Source organism: Zingiber officinale, chromosome 6A (assembly GCF_018446385.1).
Source record: "Zingiber officinale cultivar Zhangliang chromosome 6A, Zo_v1.1, whole genome shotgun sequence".
NCBI lineage: Eukaryota > Viridiplantae > Streptophyta > Magnoliopsida > Zingiberales > Zingiberaceae > Zingiber > Zingiber officinale.
The window spans coordinates 83178939-83197612 of NC_055997.1; the positions used below are offsets into that span (position 1 = coordinate 83178939).

Genomic DNA, 18674 nt, shown 5'->3' on the forward strand with positions numbered 1-18674 from the left:
TGAAGTTTTGTATGGAGTTTCAATAATTTTTGTGTCACGATGGATGTTCAAACATTAATAGTGATAAGATGTGTTTAGAGTCGATGATCGTGAGATGTTATTTAACAAATGAAAAAAAGGTAATTGATATTCTACAATGTCTAACAAAATTGAATGATTTATTTCGAACTACTTACATTATCTATGAAACTTTGTTAACCATATCAATAACAGTTGCATCAGTAGGAAGAAGTTTCTCGAATTTGAAGTTAATCAAAAATTATTTTCAATCAACAATGTTATAAGATAGACTAAATGATTATGTTGTCAATTGAGAAAAAAAAATAGTCCGACAATTGGATTATTTATATTTGACAAATATTTTTATCTCTAAAATAACTAGACTAGTGTGTTTATATAATTATTTTAAATATTTATTATTTTTTTATTATGTAATATATTATTTTTTTATTTATATATTTAGTGTATTTATTATTTTAAATTAAATTTTACAGTTATTTATCATAATAAAAGATTATTTTCTTTTTATTATTGTAGGCCCCGTTGATACGGTTCTGGTTACGTTACTAAAGATAAGTGTAAAATTATAAAAGTATTTATAAAAAAAAGTACGAGCGGCGAAATTAAATTTTATGTCAATTGTTGGATGAAATCCAAATAAATTGACGTTTCATGTAATTTTACAATTTTCCTTTATATTTTGGCGGTGGTACTTTATGTAGAGTAGTTTTTATAAGAATTAGGAATTGAGGATAACAGATAAGAATCCAAGGCGAGGAGTTGGACCCCACGCCGCTCCCATCTTTCAAATTTCGAACCCTTTGACCTCGGACTTTTCTTCGGGCCCGATGTCCACCAGCCAATCAGAGGCCGACTCGTCCCGAGTCAGGCCTTTTCTTGAATTTTTTTCTTCTGAAATAATCCTCAGGCTTTCGAAATCAGTAAACTAGTCCTCATTCTTTCAAATTTTTGTCTTTTCACCTAGACAACCCCAAAAAAGAATGAAGCTGGTGCGAGTGAAATATCTGTCATTTCATTATTATATTTTAGGATTTTTTTTTTCTTCCAAAATTATAGATTAAATTAAAACAAATTAATTTAGACGAATCTCTTACGTTGCCCACCCCAAGTGCGCACCGCATGTGAGTGCCTGACTGCCGCTGCCTTCCTCAAAATTAATCATTGATTATTTTCAATTAATTTATATTTATTTTTAATTTACAGTTTGAAACGACATGACCAAATCAAAATTAGAGTCATATTTTTTTTAATTATCTTGTTTCCATTTTTATTTGAACTTATCTTGCCGATGTGAGAGTTTTGCCGAGAAAAATTAAAATTTAGGGGGAAAATCAAAAAATTTCTTTCGTTTTGGTTTGACTCCTAACCACTTGTGCTGTCTGCCATATTTACCCTTCCGAATGTTTCAAATGACGTTTCTGTCCTCCCCAAAAGCGCCACGGTCCGGCGACCGCACCGAGGTGCGCTGGACCACTCCTCGCTTGTCATCTACGGAACGAATCCTCGTCCGCAAGCGCCAACTCACTTAGGGGCATTACCGTCAATTCACGCGGGTCACGTGGAATCCAAACTCGTCGCTGCGAAAGCGCGTGAAAGAAAAATAAAATACAATAAATTTCGAAAATCAAAATTTCCCACCCAAATTCCTATTCCACCCCTACCGAGTTGAGTTAATTACCGGAGTCCAAAAGAGAGAGACCAACGTGGCAGACGATATGATAATACAAAAGCTGGCCTTGTTCCTTTTCATTTTTAATTATTTACCACTTCTTCTCCAGATTCAGTAATTAGCACGCGTGAGCAAGGAGATAATTGTAATTTCGAGTTAGGAATCTGCAGCGTGCAAATATGAAAAAGAGAAGGGGGTTTCTTCCTAAAAATACGTAAAATTTGGTTAAACATGAAAATAAAACAAATTCATTTCCCTGAGTGGGAAAAAGGCAATGCGTCGGTGTGTCACTCAAAAGATATGGACCATGGGGAGTGCATCGCACCGGATATGGTGTTGCACCTGATTTATCGTCACTCGAAATTTAGAAGGTAAAAAATAAAAATTAAATAATAAAATAGTAAATCTATTTAATCCTTCCTTTATTTTACCGTATTTTTTTAGAAAATGAGAAATTGTTTTTGAGAAATGGGGAGAAGGAACTAATTTAAAGGTGGGAAAAAAACAGAGGAAAGGGTGGAAGAATGAATGGGGTTCTTGGGGGGAAGAGACAGAGGATTTGTTAAGAAAGCCATTCAATGATCCGAACGCTCTTCTCCTTTTTCTTCCCCTTCTGCACCTGCCTCTCTCCTCTGCAACCCTTCTTCTACGCCTCCTCTTGCTCTCCCTTTTCGGTTCGAGCATCTTCCAATCTTGGTTGTGTTTTAGTGTTCTCAGGTACGCGGCTAGATGGGGTTTAGAATCGCACGTTTGGGTGGAAACTTTCTTCGTTTTCTCGGCTTATTGGTTTTTCTCATGGCGTGGCTGTGTTGCTTGCAGGTTGAGGAAGGAAACTCCATGGAAGCGCTGAAGGGGAGTTTGAGGCTGGAGAGTTCGCAGACAGGACAGCAGCAGCAGCAGCAGCAGTTGTTGGCCGAGGAGACGAGTTGGGTTGTGGAAAGGTGGAACCTTTCCGGCGAGGGGTTCTCCGTTGACGATCTGCTGAACCTTGGTGAGTTCGCGGACAACGAGGCGGAAGAAGCGGAGGTGGAGGAAGCAGGAAGGGAATTGAAAACCGAAGCTGAAGGGATGGGGAGGGAAACGAAGAAATCTGGCTCGGATTCCTCGCCTTCTTCCTCGTCTTCTGGCCTCACCGTCGAGCTCCAGGCGCCGTTGCCGGCGCCGTCGCTTTCAGACATGTGTCTCCCTGTGAGTTACTTGTGGAGAAAAGAAGGCAAAGTTGCAATTTTTATGCTTGAACCAGTGGCTTTTGATGGATTTTGGGGTGTAATTTTGGTTTGTTTTCTGTGTTTAGGGTCGTGATGCTGTTGAAGAACTGGAATGGATGTCCATGATCATGGACGACTCCATCTCGGAGATTCCGCTGCCGAGCTCCGGCGTTCCACCGCTTTGTCTGCCTCAAGGAGACGTCCTGAAGGAGAACCGCCAAGCCGGCGCCTTTGTGTCGCAGCGGGAAAGCTTCCGTCCCTCTTTAGGACCCACCGTCTGTGCCTTCTCCACCGAGGCCATGGTTCCCGTGAAGGCCAAGCGGAGCAATCGCTCCCGTGGCGTCATCGCCGCCTGGTCCATGTCCGGCCCGCTCCCCTTCGCCGACTCATCCTCGTCCGCCTCCTCGTGCTCATCGACGTCCTCCTCTCCCCCGTGCCTCATATATGGCCCCACCGCCGGCGCCACCGAGGAAAGTTTCCTCCTTTACGACCACCCCTTGCCGCCGCCGTCCCTGCCGCTGCCAACGAAGAAGCACAAACCGAAGAAGCGCGGTCGGAAGCCCAAATCCCTGCCATCCTCCTCCGGCCCCTCCGGCGAGCGGCGCTGCAGCCACTGTGGCGTCCAGAAAACGCCCCAGTGGCGCGCCGGCCCGCTCGGCGCCAAGACCCTCTGCAACGCCTGCGGCGTCCGGTTCAAGTCCGGCCGCCTCCTCCCAGAGTACCGCCCCGCCTGCAGCCCCACCTTCGTCAACCAGATGCACTCCAACAGCCACCGCAAGGTCCTCGAGATGCGCCGTAAGAAGGAAGCCGAGCTCCTCACCGTCGCCGCGCCCCCAGTTGCCTCTTTCTAAAGCCCGTCGGTCCCTCTCCATTCCACTCGCCGTCGTGCACGTCTGACCTCCATTTCGACAGCGGTCTCTCTGTAGTGGATTCGATTGCGCGCCTCTTTTTAGGTAGCTGACTCTTTTTAGGTGCTCTGTCTCCTGTCGCTCGCCTCTACTTCTTCTTTTCATTTTTAGGCCATAAAATTAAGGGAAACTTTCCATTGTTTTCGTGTGAGCTCTCACTGAAACAAACAGCAGCGAGAAAGATCCTCAGGAAGAACAAACTGCAGTGAGTTAGATTTTAGCAGAAAGAGTTTTTGTGCCTTCATCGCTTGTAATATTTTCCAACCTCATACCAAGTTAGGAACAGGCAATCAGGCATCTTGTGATGGACTGCATTTTGCTTTCAATTGAATTGTTTTTTTTAATTTTTTTCGTCCTTTTATATATATTTCTTGCCCTGAAACATCTACTGCTGCATCTGCTAATGCTGCTGCTGCTTTGTTTCTTTGTGCAAACTCTTGTTCTTGTTTTGGACGTAGCCGAACTGGATCAGCCAATCTTCGTTGTATTTTCATTTTATTTTTTTGCTTTGAAAATTTAGAAAATTTCTTGATGATAACACCTCATTTGCTCCCAACTCCTGACCAATCCTGACCTAACTCTAAGCACGGTCGCAGAGATATCTACCAGTTCTGTCTCTGTCTCTGTCTCTGAAACTTATTCTACTGAATTGAGTAGATGCCGGGATGGTTTCATACTTCTTCCTTCGTTTACTAGAGTGGCCAGTCAGGAAGACAAGGAGGCAAAGTTGCCAATCACTTTCTGTTCTTCACTCTCATTATCATCCTAGAGAGACATTTTGAAGGATTCATCCATCCTTATCGCGCTAAGATTGTGTGTGCCTGTGTGGTTTTCGAAGGATTTGTTGGAGTACTAGATGTTGAAGTGTCAATTGAGAGGAGAGTAAAACTTGAAAGTTGAGAGAGATCGGGGCATAGCGTTCCTAATGTAAACAGTGCCATCAATAAAAAAGTAAACGGCATGAGGTCGACCGTTTGTACTAAGTGGTGACAAGCTAGAGGGAGACAGTGACATAGGGTTTAGGATAGTTGTTAAATCCTAGCGAGATCATTCATCCTACAATGTTTAGTATAACTCGTTGTTCAACATGAATTTGTCACCAATCGCTATCGGTTAGCCTATGCCTTCCATAAGTCATCATTTTGAGCTTGATTTGGAGTGGCAAGGTTGATAAATATCTATTGACCTTTAGGCGCATGGCAATGGGCAAGCCATGTTCCATGGTGTGGAAGGCAAGCAAGAGTGGGGTCTCTCACTCATGCACCATCTTCTCTACATATGAAACCCTACTTCATTGAACCACATTTTTTTTTATACAAGGATAGAATTAGAGATAAGACACAGGGGATGCTGCTTTCACTCGCACAGCACGTGAAATTTCATCTCAAACTCACTGTTCTGTTTGGCACATTATTGGATTTTATTTTTTTATTTTTATTTTAATCTTTCACCTCATTGTCGATATAGTTCTTTAATTGTTGGAGGCCTCTCTTTCGTCTGGTTGGTTGCGATAATTAATTGCTATAAATTTATCCAATGAGAATTTAATAAAGTAAATTTTAATACCATTTAAAGCGTTAAGTTATAATTATATTTCCCCTTATTCATTTCCCTTATAAATGAAATCCTGAAGCCCATTATATAAATGGGCCGATTGATTAATTGGGCCGAATCCAGAAGTGGTCCTGAAGAATTCCACTCAAGTCTCCTTCTCCTTCCTCTCGAATCCAATTCCCACTGCCACCGCCACGGCAACATGAACCGCCGCCCTCCTCTCCTCCTCTTCCTCTTCCTCCTCCTCCTCCTCCTGCACCTCATCTTCCTCCCTCGCTCCGACTCCTCAGCCGCATGCTCCACAAAGTGCGGCTCGCTCGACGTCCGCTACCCCTTCGGCACCGGCTTCGGCTGCGGCGCTCCCAACTTCTTCCCGGCCGTCACCTGCGACGGTGATTCCGATAGCAACCGACAGCTCACCCTCAACACCCACGTAGGCAAGTATCCCATCACCTCCATTTCTTACTCCGCCTCCACCGTCACCGTCATGCCGCCCCTGATGTCCACCTGCGCCACCATGCACCCGGCCGGCAGCCCCGCCTTCGGACTCGACTGGTCCGCCCCCTTCCAGATCGCGCCCGCCGCCTCCGTCTTCGTCCTCCTCGCCTGCGCTTCCCCGCTGGCGGTCGGTCCGCCCTTGTGCGACCCCGCCGCAGGGCCGCGACTCTGCAGCTCCCTGCTGGCCTGCCCAGCCGTAGCCGCTATCGGCCTCCCGCTCTACGCGCCCACTAACACTTGCTGCGTCTACTCGCCGGCCGGCCTCGGCCCCAAGGGCGATCTCGACATCCAGGTGGATATGTTAAAATCGGCAAACCAGTTACCCCTGCTTTTACGTATCGATTCTGATCAGAAACAAACTCTAATCAAATAAAAAGCAGAGGCTGGGGTGCAGCAGCTACGCGTCGGTAAAGTCGACGGGGCCGTGGTCGCAGACGGACGCTAGCACGTGGGAGTACGGCGTAGTGCTGCAGTACGGAGAGGCAGGGACCTCTGTGGCGGAGGACGTCGTGACGGCGGAGGCGTGCTCGGCCTGCGAGGGGAGCGGCGGCGCCTGTGGGTACGCGCCGCCCAAGGACTACTTCGTCTGCGTCTGCGACAGCGGCCTCAACACCAGCACAGACTGCTACGGCCTCAGCGCCGACGAGCTCAAGAATTTCTGGTCCACTTCGACGGCGACGGCGACGGCGACGAACCATCCCACGTGGACCATCACATCTTCTCGTGGTAATTAATCATATTTCTAAAATTACATATTTAAAAAGTTTTTTTAATTGCAATTTTGATAAGTAATTGATTTTTCTTATTTTAATTCCGTTCAATTCTCGTAAAAATATAATTATAAATGTAAGTTCGAAGTATTATTGTTTGATTGATAATTAATCATTTATTTCATGAGAGAAAATGTGTATAAATCACTTTCTAATATTATTTTCCTCTTTTTTGTACAATTATTACGTAGACTTCTTTCCACATTATATTCTCGTAAATTATTATTATTTTTCCTTCTAACAAAGCCTTTTTGTTAGGGATTCTTCTTTGGATGTTGATGCTGTTGGGCGTAGATGCTGTGTTAAAGAGAGGTAGCTAAAAACCTTTGAGGAAGTGTTGGAAACTTTTATTTGCTTTGGGGCTTCACTTTTGCTTTGTAGGAGTTCTTTGTAATCTTAATCGATGGCCCTTCAATTGAGCCTTGAATTTAGTCGTCGAATTTAATTTCCAATCCTAATTACAAAAAAAAAATCAATCGAATAATCAAATTTATTTTTTTTAAAAAAAAAGTTATCTCAGAGTTTAGCATCTTATTTTGCATACTATTTTTAAATTAATTAAATTTTTAAGGGTAAATTTGAATAAATAATATTTTCTCTATTCTTAAAATTTCCATCCCATGGAATTGTTGACCAAAATACAGAATTTTTATACAAGAAAATGTTGAATAATATTGGTGAATTAGATAGAATTCTTGATTTTGGAATTAAATTATATGTTATCTTCTTAACTATCATTAATCAGAATGGGATCTCTTCCACCATCTTGTCACTTAATAGTTAGCTATAAATTGATCCCGTAATTTATTTTTTTTCATATAACTTGGAGATAGATTATGAAAGATATCTAGCATAATCACCTGATCTTGTCTGAAAGCGGAAGATATGTCGTGCTGGCTTGGGGGCCATCGAGGTAGCTTATATGTTGACTGGGAGAAAACTCTGAACTAGAAGAAATGATGCTAAGAGCTGTGGACCTGCGCATACCACAGATAGAGGCAACGAAAGCGTTTGAGTGAGAATCAAGGAAAGGGTCCTAGTGTAGGCTCGTCGATGCTCAAGTTAGAATAATAGCCGAGCAAAAATGAAGAAGATGATCAACAGTAGAACAACAATGTAAATGTGTGAGTGTGTGGATGTGTGCCTATTCAGGTGCGTATCTCACCAACGGAGAAGACCCCCTTTTATACTGTCTCTCATAACCTTCATATTAATGAGGCGGCAGAGAATGTCTGATGTAAGAATATGTCAGATGGTGGAGTATGTATGACAGCCTTCCTATAGGCGGAGGAACTCTATTGCATGCATATGTCAGAGTAATGGTATATTTTTTGATAGGTTGTTACGATTCTCTGATAATGTTGTCTCCTAGAATGAGTTTGACCTCCTCTGGGTTGACTAGCTATAGACTAGGAGTCATGCTCATGTGGGGGGGAACTAGGCCTTCGTTATCTGACCATTTTTGGGGTCGGGTGGATGTGAGCTGAGGGTCATGCCCATGAGTGGGAGCTTAGCCTCGTAAGTTTGACTGGCGCTGGGGCTAGGCAGATGTAAATTGAGAGCCTTATGTTTGGAGAAGTTGGGAATTGCGCCCCTAATTTTCTATCGGTCTTTAGGCCGACCAAATTTATGTTAGGGATTTAGAATCCGCTCGGACAATATATTCAGTTGGACTTTATGTCGGGGGGTTCATTTTACACTTGATCACTATACTTACATGTAGAGTTTGGTCCATCTAAGCGATGTACCTAACATGTCCGATCAACCTTTTGGTTCGATAGGCCAGAGCACTTGGTGGGAACACTAGACTCCCCGTCTTGACTTTGACTGCTACATCAACCAACTTTCTTGATATTGAACCCAACTTCGCGGTCCCACCTTACTCGTCGTTGTATCACTAGCTTCCCCTTCAAATTTAGTTGAAGGAGGCTATAAGCTCGACTGACTGGGCACTTGTATTTTTTAGTATCATTAGCTTGGACGCTCGGTCCTATTTTTGTCATTCAATTTTTATGCTAGGAGTCTTGCCAATTCGAATAGTTCGTAGTTGTGGTAAGAGTTGAGAATAGGTGTGAGAGCATGCTCGATTATACCTCAGTCGAACAACATGAGAGTCTAGTGTTGGTCCCGATGCAACCGACAAGAGAGGGTGAATTGCCTAAAAACAAATTCAACCCTTTCTTGATTAGACTAGTATAATTAAAATTAAGAAAAAACAATTAACATAAAAAAATAACAACTTAAAAGAGTAGGTAAAAGGCCAGAGTTTTACTTTGTTACAACTCAGGTGATTGTTAATCTAAGATGTTGAAAAGCTCATTAAAGAACTCCTTTGTTTAAGGTGAATAAGTCTTTTACACACATTGACAACTCAGAAATGACTAGAAAAGTTAATACTCAAATTATTGTCTATTTTCTAGCTCCAGGGGTCATTTTATAGCCCTTGGAAAACTTTATCCAAAGTTGGAAGGCGCCTTCAATTGGATTCAAGGCACCTTCAATCAAACAAGTTTTATCGCCGAAGATAAAACTTTATCTTAGCCAACGATCATCCGAAAGCACCTTCAACATGCTAGAAGGCACCTTCGACACTATTCATGGAAGGCGCCTTCCAAGCCATTGAAGGTGCCTTCCTTACAGCAGATCAACTCCTTAGTTGATCTTCATTGGGTGATGTGAGTTGAGCTCACCTGAATCCAACTCTGGTCTTCTCCTTGAGCAATCTTTTTCTCTGGCTTCTCGTCCCTAGGAAATGCCTCGCGTTTCCTTTGTTAGCGTACTCTTCCGTAGCACCTTGTCCCTCGAATGTGTTGGTGCGGGAAGCATCCGACGATCGAACTCGTGTTTTGATAATGGCAAAAGAATTCAAAGTTAAGATGTTTTGTAGTCTAACAAGTCTACTTGAGGATTTCAGGAAAGTCCTAGCTGCGGTTAGGCAAAGGGTAAAACCCTAGGGGGTGGTAACCCTAGGTCATAGGGGGTAGTAACCCTATGCGGAAAGTCTTGGCAGGTCGATGGCTTCAGGCAAAAGTCCTAGGGAGTGGTAACCCTAGGTGGAAAGTCCTGGTGTCGCGAACCAGGTGAAAGACTGGACTAGCCGGGGAAGCGGATGTCCAGCAGAAAGTCCGGAAGCATCGAGTGCTGAGCAAAAGTCGACTGGCAACAGGTAAATCTCCTGAGTGGAGTAGGTGAGGACGCGTTCCCCGTAGAGGGAACAGTAGGCGTCGGGTCGACCTAGGGTTTCCGGTTGGAAACCCGAAGTCAGACTCGGACAGTCCGGAGACTGTCTATACTTCATTTATCATGTGTATTGTGCTAACTTTGTGTTGCAGGATAGTGTTTGGGACTAACGTATCTTGCAGGTGCAAAGGAGCAACCTAAACCCTCGGATGAACAGTGTCCGAGGCGCCTCCATGGAGCTTGGAGGCGCCTCGGGTGCAAAAGCTGAGCTGGCCGCAAAGCAGAAGGCGCCTTGAGAGGGATATAAGGCGCCTTGAATGGATGAAATTCGACCAGGTTAGGTTTTATCCACGCGGAAGACCAGGCAGCGTGGAGCCGCCTTGAACAGTCCTCAAGGCGCCTTGAACACCCTTTATAAGGGGGATTCGACCAGCACTTCAAAACAACGCATTCCAAGTCTTCTCTCTTCAACGTGTTGCTCCGAAAGACGCCCGGAAGTGCTGCTACAAGTCTCCGACGACCCGAAGCTTTAAAATTCTACTCTTGTAGTCGGTATAACTAGTTTTTCCATTTACTCGTACTTCATCTTGTAATCCTTTTATCAAGCTTATAGTTGTTGCCCACCGGAAGCGATCAAGGATCGCGGGCCTTCGAGTAGGAGTCGATCAAGGCTCCGAACGAAGTAAAAATCCTCCTGTCTCTGTGTGCTTGTTTTGTTTTATTCCGCTGCTTAATTACTCCGATAATTCTTACGATTCCGATAATCGAATAAAATAGCCACGAGCGCTATTCACCCCCCCTCTAGCGCGATCTCGATCCAACAATTGGTATCAGAGCGGGGTCGTTTTGAATCAGTGTAACCACTGTTCAAAACAAGTTTCACGTGGTATTTTCATTTTTTTTGGTCAATTAGAATCTAGCCTCATAGCTATATTCTAATTTCTTTTCACGAATCGATTTTCTGCTCAAAGTTGGTCAATACCACTTGAGCCTGTTATTTTTTCTTCTTCCTCCCGCACTACTAATCCAAGACTCAGTCTTGGAATAGATCTTGTTGTTTCTGTTTTTATAGATCTAAATGGCCCAACAAGAAGGATATAGCACCGTTCGTCCCCCACTATTTTCTGGAGAAGACTTCGGATATTGGAAGGGGCGAATGGAGATATATCTAAAGATCCAGTTTGACACCTGGATGATCGTCAAAACAGGACTGCAACTACCAACTGGTATAGACGGTAAGCCTACATCCTGTGAGAACTGGGAGCCAGCATTTATCAAAAAAGTGGAAGCCGACGCCAAAGCCACATGCACCATCCAGTGCGGTCTTACCAAAGAAGAGCTCAACAGAGTCGGTCCATTCTCCTCCGCAAAGGAACTATGGGAGAAACTGATCGAACTTCACGAGGGCACCTCGGAAACCAAGGTAAGTAAGCGTGATTTGTTACTTAATAAACTATACAATTTGAAAATGCAGGAAGGCGAGACGGCAAGTTCTTTACATGCTCGAATTCAAGATATCCTGAATTCCCTTCATGGAATCGGGCAGAAGATAGAAAACAGAGATATAATAAGGTATGCTCTTAATTCATTTCCTAGGAGTACATTGTGGACATCAATGGTAGATGCCTACAAAGTCTCTAAGGATTTATCTTCCTTAAAATTAGATGAACTATTTAGTGAATTTGAACTCCATGAACAAACTAATGCACAGCCATCCGAGAAAGGTATTGCTTTGATTGCAGGTACGAGTCGAACACGGGAATCAAGAGGATGGCGAAAAATTGAATCGGAATCAGAAGATGAACTGACCAACGAACTTATGAATCTTGTAAAGAAGCTCTACAAGAAGAAGAAAGGCTTCAACAAGAAAGATCTGAAGAAGGCAGTTCAATCTAAGGAGGCCCAATCGAACTCAAAGGTAAAATTCGAAGTCACATGTTTCGGGTGCAACCAGAAGGGGCATATCAAGGCCAACTGTCCCAACCAAAAGGAGGCCAAAAAGCAAAGAAGGAAGAAGGCCCTGAAGGCAACCTGGGATGAATCTTCTTCGGAGGACGACGATGATGAACTTGATCAAACAAGTCTACTCGCACTGATGGCCCGGGACCAGATCATCGAGACCGAGAGCGAATTAGAAGCCGACTCCGAGCAAAGCCACGGATCCGCATCCGTTTCCGAAGGGCCAGACTCCGCTGTAAGTATTCCTAGGCTCAATAATTTAGTCAATTATTTACTTCGTAAGTTAGCCAAATCAAATCTGAAAATAAAGTCACTTCTAAAGGAAGTAGTCATTCTTAAAGGAGTAACTAAATACTTACCTGATCAAGTTCAAACTGAAGATTCAACTCAAGTTCAACAACTTGAGGAAGAAAATTCAAGTTTAAAAAATCAGGTAAAAGACTTAAAAAATACCTTAGAACGGTTTTCTTTGGGCTCCAAGATTCTGGACCTAATTCTTGGGACACAAAGAGCCGTCTACAATAGAACTGGGCTAGGATATAAAAGTAAAAAGAAATATAAATCTTATTTATCTCTAATAAACAAACAAAGTAGTAAATCAGTCCAAGCATGGGTCCCCAAGTCTAAATTGGTCAATCAAGTTGGACTTGGCCAATACTGGGTTCCGAAGGATCAAATATACTACCTCAGCAGACCATATCGAGGTCGTGATCCAGGGAAAGCTAAAATGAAAATGATTATAAAAATCTAAATTCAAATTTTGAAATTAAATTGAAAATTCAAAATAAAATTATAAAATCTAAATTCAAAATTTGAAATTAAATTAAAAATTCAAAATTAAATTATAAATTCTAAATTAAAAATTCGAAATTAAATTAAAAATTCAAAATTAAATTATAAATTATAAATTCAAAATTCAAAATTAAATTGAAAATTCAAAATTAAATTATAAAAATCTAAATTCAAAATTAAATTAAAAATTCAAAATTAAATTATAAATTCTAAATTCAAAATTCGAAATTAAATTATAAAATTCGAAATTCAAAATTAAATTCTAAATTCTAAATTCTAAATTCGAAATTAAATTGAAAATTCAAAATTAAATTATAAATTCTAAATTAAAAAATAGATGGAGGATCAAAACTAGCTGGCACCTCCAACTGTATTACCCGACAGGGTAACTGAACCTAATCTACCCGAAATGGGTAAAACAAGAGTAGATTACTTGGCAGAGTAATTAATGTTAGATTAAAACGGGATAAGTTTAACTTGAACCACAGTACTGGTGAAGTTTTTGGATGATAGTACGTTAGGGAAGCTTGGGCATCGCATGTCTATGAAGATATGGCTTCGACCTGGTGCATTTGGCCAAGTGGAACTGACCGAAGCTACCCTTAAATGAATCCTAACTAGTTAGACCAAGGATTAGTATTAAGTTCAATGGGTAGGACTATTTGGAAAACCTCGAAGGCATGGTTACTTTAATGAGTTCCTTGTGACTCACCATAGCCCAGAAGTTTATCCAAAGAATGCCTACTTGTTGAACCCAAAGCTAAACCTGAATCTAACACAAAGTTAAATCCTACCCTAAAAATCAACCATAATTCATCTCACAAAAATTACAGGATTCCCTGATTGAAAATTTAGATCGGGTGAGATGACTAAGAAATTAAAAATTATTTTAAAAAAAAAAACTTAAATTTCAAAATGATTTTTTTTAAAAAAAAACTTAAATTTCAAAATGATTTTAAATTTCAAAATTATTTTAAAACTTAAATTTCAAAATGATTTTAAACAACTTAAATTTCAAAATGATTTTAAAAATTTAAATTTCAAAATGATTTTAAACAACTTAAATTTCAAAATTATTTTAAAAACTAAAATTTCAAAATTATTTTAAAAACTTAAATTTTAAAATGATTTTAAAAACTTAAATTTCAAAATTATTTTAAAAACTTAAATTTCAAAATGATTTTAAAAAACTTAAATTTCAAAATGATTTTAAAAAACTTAAATTTCAAAATTATTTTAAAAAACTTAAATTTCAAAATTATTTTAAAAACTTAAATTTCAAAATTATTAAAAAAAAACTAAAATTTCAAAATTATTTTAAAAACTTAAATTTCAAAATTATTTTAAAAACTTAAATTTCTAAATTATTTTTTAAAAAAAACTTAAATTTTAAAATTATTTTAAAAACTTAAATTTCAAAATTATTTTAAAAACTTAAATTTCAAAATGATTTTAAAAAATTAAATTTCAAAATGATTTTAAAAAAACTTAAATTACAAAATTAGTTTAAAACTTAAATCTCAAAATTATTTAAAACTTAAATTTCAAAATTATTTTAAAAACTTTATCCTGATCAAAATTATATCATAAGGCTTAAGTACTTGCTGAATTACCTAGAAAATCTTAAGAGACTACTTCAATCAAGTTATCTTTAAATCCATTAAGAACCAATTCAAACTACTTCATGTGTAGGAATTGGAACAATGGATGTTAGATAGTGGATGCTCTAGACATATGACTGGAGATAGGTTGAAGTTTACTAAACTCAAGTACAAGAAGTTAGGATCAGTTGCATTCGACAACGACGGTAAACTTAAAGTAATCGGAAAAGGTAATATTGAACTTAGTTCCGATTTCATTATTCGAAATGTCTTATTGGTTGAAAATTTTAATTTTAATTTACTAAGTATAAGTCAATTATGTGACAGCAGATATCTAGTCAATTTTGACAAATCTGGATGTTTAGTTAAAAACATCGAAAACCATGAAATTAAACTTAAGGGACTTAGGAAGAATAACATCTACACAATTGATTTATCATTATCCTTAATAAAATGTCTATTGACACAACAAGAGGAAACTCACCTGTGGCACAGAAGGCTGGGTCACACTCACACCAGACTCATTTCAAAAATGAGTCACAATGGTCTAGTTAGAGGTTTGCCCAAATTAAAATTCATTGAAAACTCAATATGTGATGCATGTCAAAAAGGAAAAAAAACCAAGTCAATCCACAAATCAACCAATCTAGAAAGAACCAACACCATACTCGAGCTCCTTCATATTGACCTATTTGACTCACATGGAGCCAAATCACTAAGCAAGAATCAATATTGCTTAGTAATAATTGATGACTACTCTAGGTACACATGGGTAAAATTCCTAAAAACAAAAGATGAAACCTATGAAATATTTAGTAACTTTTGTAAATTAACAGAAAATGAAAAAGATACTAAAATTAAAAGAATAAGAAGTGATCACGGGAGAGAATTTGAAAATCATAGGTTCACGCAATTTTGTAAAATAAATGGATACCAACATGAATTTTCATGTCCTAGAACACCCCAACAAAATGGACTAGTAGAACGTAAAAATAGAACACTACAAGAAGCCGCTAGGACAATGTTAAACGAATATAAGTTAAGTCATCAATTTTGGGCTGAAGCAATAAATACGGCAAATTATATTCAAAACAGAATTTTAATAAACAAATTTCACAATAAAACACCGTATGAACTCTACTATCATAAAATTCCTAACCTAAACTATTTAAAAGTATTTGGTTGTAAAGTTCACATTTTAAATACTAAAGATTACTTAGGAAAATTTACACCCAAATCTAACCAAGGAATATTTTTAGGATACTCCTCAACCAGTAGAGCCTTTAGAGTATATAATCAAAACACCTTGAAAGTTGAAGAAACAACTAATGTAATATTTGATGAAGAAAACAATTTACCTAATATAACTGACAATGTTGACATCCATCCAAGAGCTATAGAAGATGATGAAATCCAACCTAATCCTAATGAGGCAGAAGAACCAGTACCTGAACCACAACCAAGACCAACTAGAGTAAGTACTTCTCACCCACCTGACCAAATTCTGGGTGACCCAAACCTGGAGTCAGAACTAGATCATCCCATAGAAACCTTAGTTAGATTGCCCTCATTTCCAAAATTGAACCCAAAACAATAGATGAAGCTCTTCCTGACCCAGACTGGATCATTGCAATGCAAGAAGAATTAGCACAATTTGAGAGAAACCAAGTCTGGGACCTTGTACCTAAACCCATCGATAAATCAATAATAGACACCAAATGGGTTTTTAGGAACAAGTTGGATGATCACGGTGAAATAATAAGAAACAAAGCTAGGCTAGTAGCCAAAGGGTTTAGTCAAGTCGAAGGCTTAGACTATGATGAAACCTATGCTCCGGTAGCTAGAATCGAGTCCATTAGAATATTATTAGCCTATGCAGCAAATAAAGGGTTCAAGTTGTACCAAATGGACGTTAAGTCAGCCTTCTTAAATGGTTTTATCAAGGAAGAGGTCTACGTAAGCCAACCCCCAGGGTTTGAAGACATAGACTATCCTAACCATGTATTTAAATTAAAAAATGCATTATATGGACTAAAACAAGCCCCTAGAGCATGGTATGAAAGATTATCTAGTTACTTAATATCGAAAGACTTTAATCAAGGTCAAATCGATCCGACCTTGTTCGTAAAAACTATAGAAAAAGAAATCTTTATAGCCCAAATCTATGTTGACGACATAATCTTTGGTTCAACTAATTCAAAATTTTTGAAAGAATTTGTTAAATTAATGGAAAGTGAATTTGAAATGAGCATGGTTGGAGAACTCAAATTTTTTTTAGGCTTACAAATAAAACAAACCAAAGATGGAATCTACATTTATCAAACTAAATATGCTAAAGAATTAATCAAAAAATTCAACATGGAAAATTCAAAAATTATAAACACTCCAATGGCAACCAACGTAAACATTGACTCTGACCCTGAAGGAAAACCTGTAGACCCAAAATACTATAGGAGTGCCATAGGTAGTTTACTTTATCTAACTGCAAGTCGACCTGACATACTGTTTGCAGTAGGTTTCTGTACCAATCTCGTGCAAAAGAGTCACACCTAACATATGTTAAAAGAATACTTAGGTATATTAAAGGAACTCTAAATGTAGGACTTTGGTATCTAAGAACTTGCACCTTTGATCTTTATGGCTATTCTGATTCAGACTATGCTGGGTGCAAGTTAGATAGGAAAAGCACAAGTGGTAGCTGCCAAATTCTAGGTCAGTCCCTAGTAAGTTGGTCAAGCAGAAAGCAACATTGTGTTGCTCTATCCACTACAGAAGCTGAATACATAACTCTAGGAGAATGTGCATCTCAATTGTTATGGATGATGCATACACTAAAAGACTATCAACTAGACTATAAAAATACTAAAATCTTTATTGATAATATCAGCTCGATTAATCTGACCAAAAACCCTATTCACCATTCTAGGACCAAACACATAGAGGTAAAACACCACTTTGTAAGGGATCATGTAGCTAAAGGTGAAATTGCACTCAACCATGTTGAGTCCAAATCAAACCTAGCTGACATCTTTACAAAACCCTTACCTGAACTTGAGTTCAGTGGACTTAGAAGGCAAATAGGAATGTGTTGGGTAGAGTAGATATATTACCATTATTTCTTTTATTGTTTTTCAAATTCTAGGAAAAATAGTTTTCAAAACTTCAATTTTTGTTAGATTGTTCAAAATTTTGGAATTAGCCAAAGCTTTCCCCCTAGATATCATGTTCCCCTAGAATTAAGCCAGAGCATCTCACAAGCACCTAGATTTACCTTGATTGTGGTTGAAGAACATAGAACGGCGTGAGATGTATAGGGTATAGCCTGGACTCAAGAATGCTTATATCTGTGCATCAATATGAGTCTGGGTGTTAAATATGCAATAAACATTAATCAAGTTAAGCTCTCCAGCTCTAGTCAAGTCTATCTGGACCAAAATAACTTAACTTGACTAACCTGGTGAAAGCTATTGTCCTGTAGACAATCAACAAGTAACTAAAGGTTAGACAGTTGGTAAAGGATACTCAATTTTTTAGTTAATAATGTTTTGTTCTCTATGGCTCTGATACCTAATATATCAATCTAGTGAACATGACTTGTGCTTGGACTTAAGGACCAACTGAACTTAAATGAATAACCTTGTCCTAAAACTTAAAATATTATTCCAATTGACCTTAACTTTCAAACCCTGTTGAACATTGCTAACCTGTTGACCTTAATAAAATCATGTACAACTCAATCAAATATCTATTGCCCATTTTTGAGTTATGGCAAAGGGGGAGAGTAGCAAAAATGTAAACATAAACATAAAATTCAAGTTAAAAATTAAGGAGGAGCAAAAGTTAAGGGGGAGCATATAGGGCAAATTTGCTTTAGTTACATTGTTCATCTATACTTAGCAGATTTGCCTGTGTTAAAAATGTCTATCTATTCGGTTGTTTACTTAACTTTGAATTTGAGTTGCCATAATCAAAAAGGGGGAGATTGTTGGTGCGGGAAGCATCCGACGATCGAACTCGTGTTTTGATAATGGCAAAAGAATTCAAAGTTAAGATGTTTTGTAGTCTAACAAGTCTACTTGAGGATTTCAGGAAAGTCCTAGCTGCGGTTAGGCAAAGGGTAAAACCCTAGGGGGTGGTAACCCTAGGTCATAGGGGGTAGTAACCCTATGCGAAAAGTCTTGGCAGGTCGATGGCTTCAGGCAAAAGTCCTAGGGGGTGGTAACCCTAGGTGGAAAGTCCTGGTGTCACGAACCAGGTGAAAGACTGGACTAGCCGGGGAAGCGGATGTCCAGCAGAAAGTCCGGAAGCATCGAGTGCTGAGCAAAAGTTCAGTCGATCTGGAGGATCGACTGGCAACAGGTAAATCTCCTGAGTGGAGTAGGTGAGGACGCGTTCCCCGTAGAGGGAACAGTAGGCGTCGGGTCGACCTAGGGTTTCCGGTTGGAAACCCGAAGTCAGACTCGGACAGTCCGGAGACTATCTATACTTCATTTATCATGTGTATTGTGCTAACT

At 39.5% G+C, this 18674-nt stretch overlaps 2 protein-coding genes across 2 annotated transcripts; both read left to right on the forward strand.

Moving 5' to 3' along the window:
• Positions 1-2179: 2179 nt before the first annotated feature.
• LOC121996745 (GATA transcription factor 5-like) lies at positions 2180-4150 on the forward strand. The gene is made up of 3 exons (XM_042550820.1): positions 2180-2407; positions 2510-2878; positions 2985-4150. The coding sequence occupies exons 2-3, from the start codon at positions 2528-2530 to the stop codon at positions 3747-3749; spliced, it is 1116 nt and encodes a 371-aa protein (XP_042406754.1). The 5' UTR covers positions 2180-2407; positions 2510-2527; the 3' UTR covers positions 3750-4150.
• A 1363-nt stretch (positions 4151-5513) lies between these two features.
• LOC121994138 lies at positions 5514-7070 on the forward strand. The gene is made up of 3 exons (XM_042548283.1): positions 5514-6150; positions 6239-6584; positions 6887-7070. The coding sequence occupies exons 1-3, from the start codon at positions 5563-5565 to the stop codon at positions 6946-6948; spliced, it is 996 nt and encodes a 331-aa protein (XP_042404217.1). The 5' UTR covers positions 5514-5562; the 3' UTR covers positions 6949-7070.
• Positions 7071-18674: the final 11604 nt, after the last annotated feature.

Excerpts from the sequence above, each read along its gene's own strand:
- LOC121996745 (XM_042550820.1), top strand. The coding sequence starts at position 2,528 with ATGGAAGCGCTGAAGGGGAGTTTGAGGCTGGAGAGTTCGCAGACAGGA. Across the intron at positions 2,879-2,984 it reads TTTCAGACATGTGTCTCCCT|GGTCGTGATGCTGTTGAAGA; the intron begins GTGAGTTACTTG and ends TTCTGTGTTTAG.
- LOC121994138 (XM_042548283.1), top strand. The coding sequence starts at position 5,563 with ATGAACCGCCGCCCTCCTCTCCTCCTCTTCCTCTTCCTCCTCCTCCTC. Across the intron at positions 6,151-6,238 it reads AGGGCGATCTCGACATCCAG|AGGCTGGGGTGCAGCAGCTA; the intron begins GTGGATATGTTA and ends AATAAAAAGCAG. Across the intron at positions 6,585-6,886 it reads GACCATCACATCTTCTCGTG|GGATTCTTCTTTGGATGTTG; the intron begins GTAATTAATCAT and ends CCTTTTTGTTAG.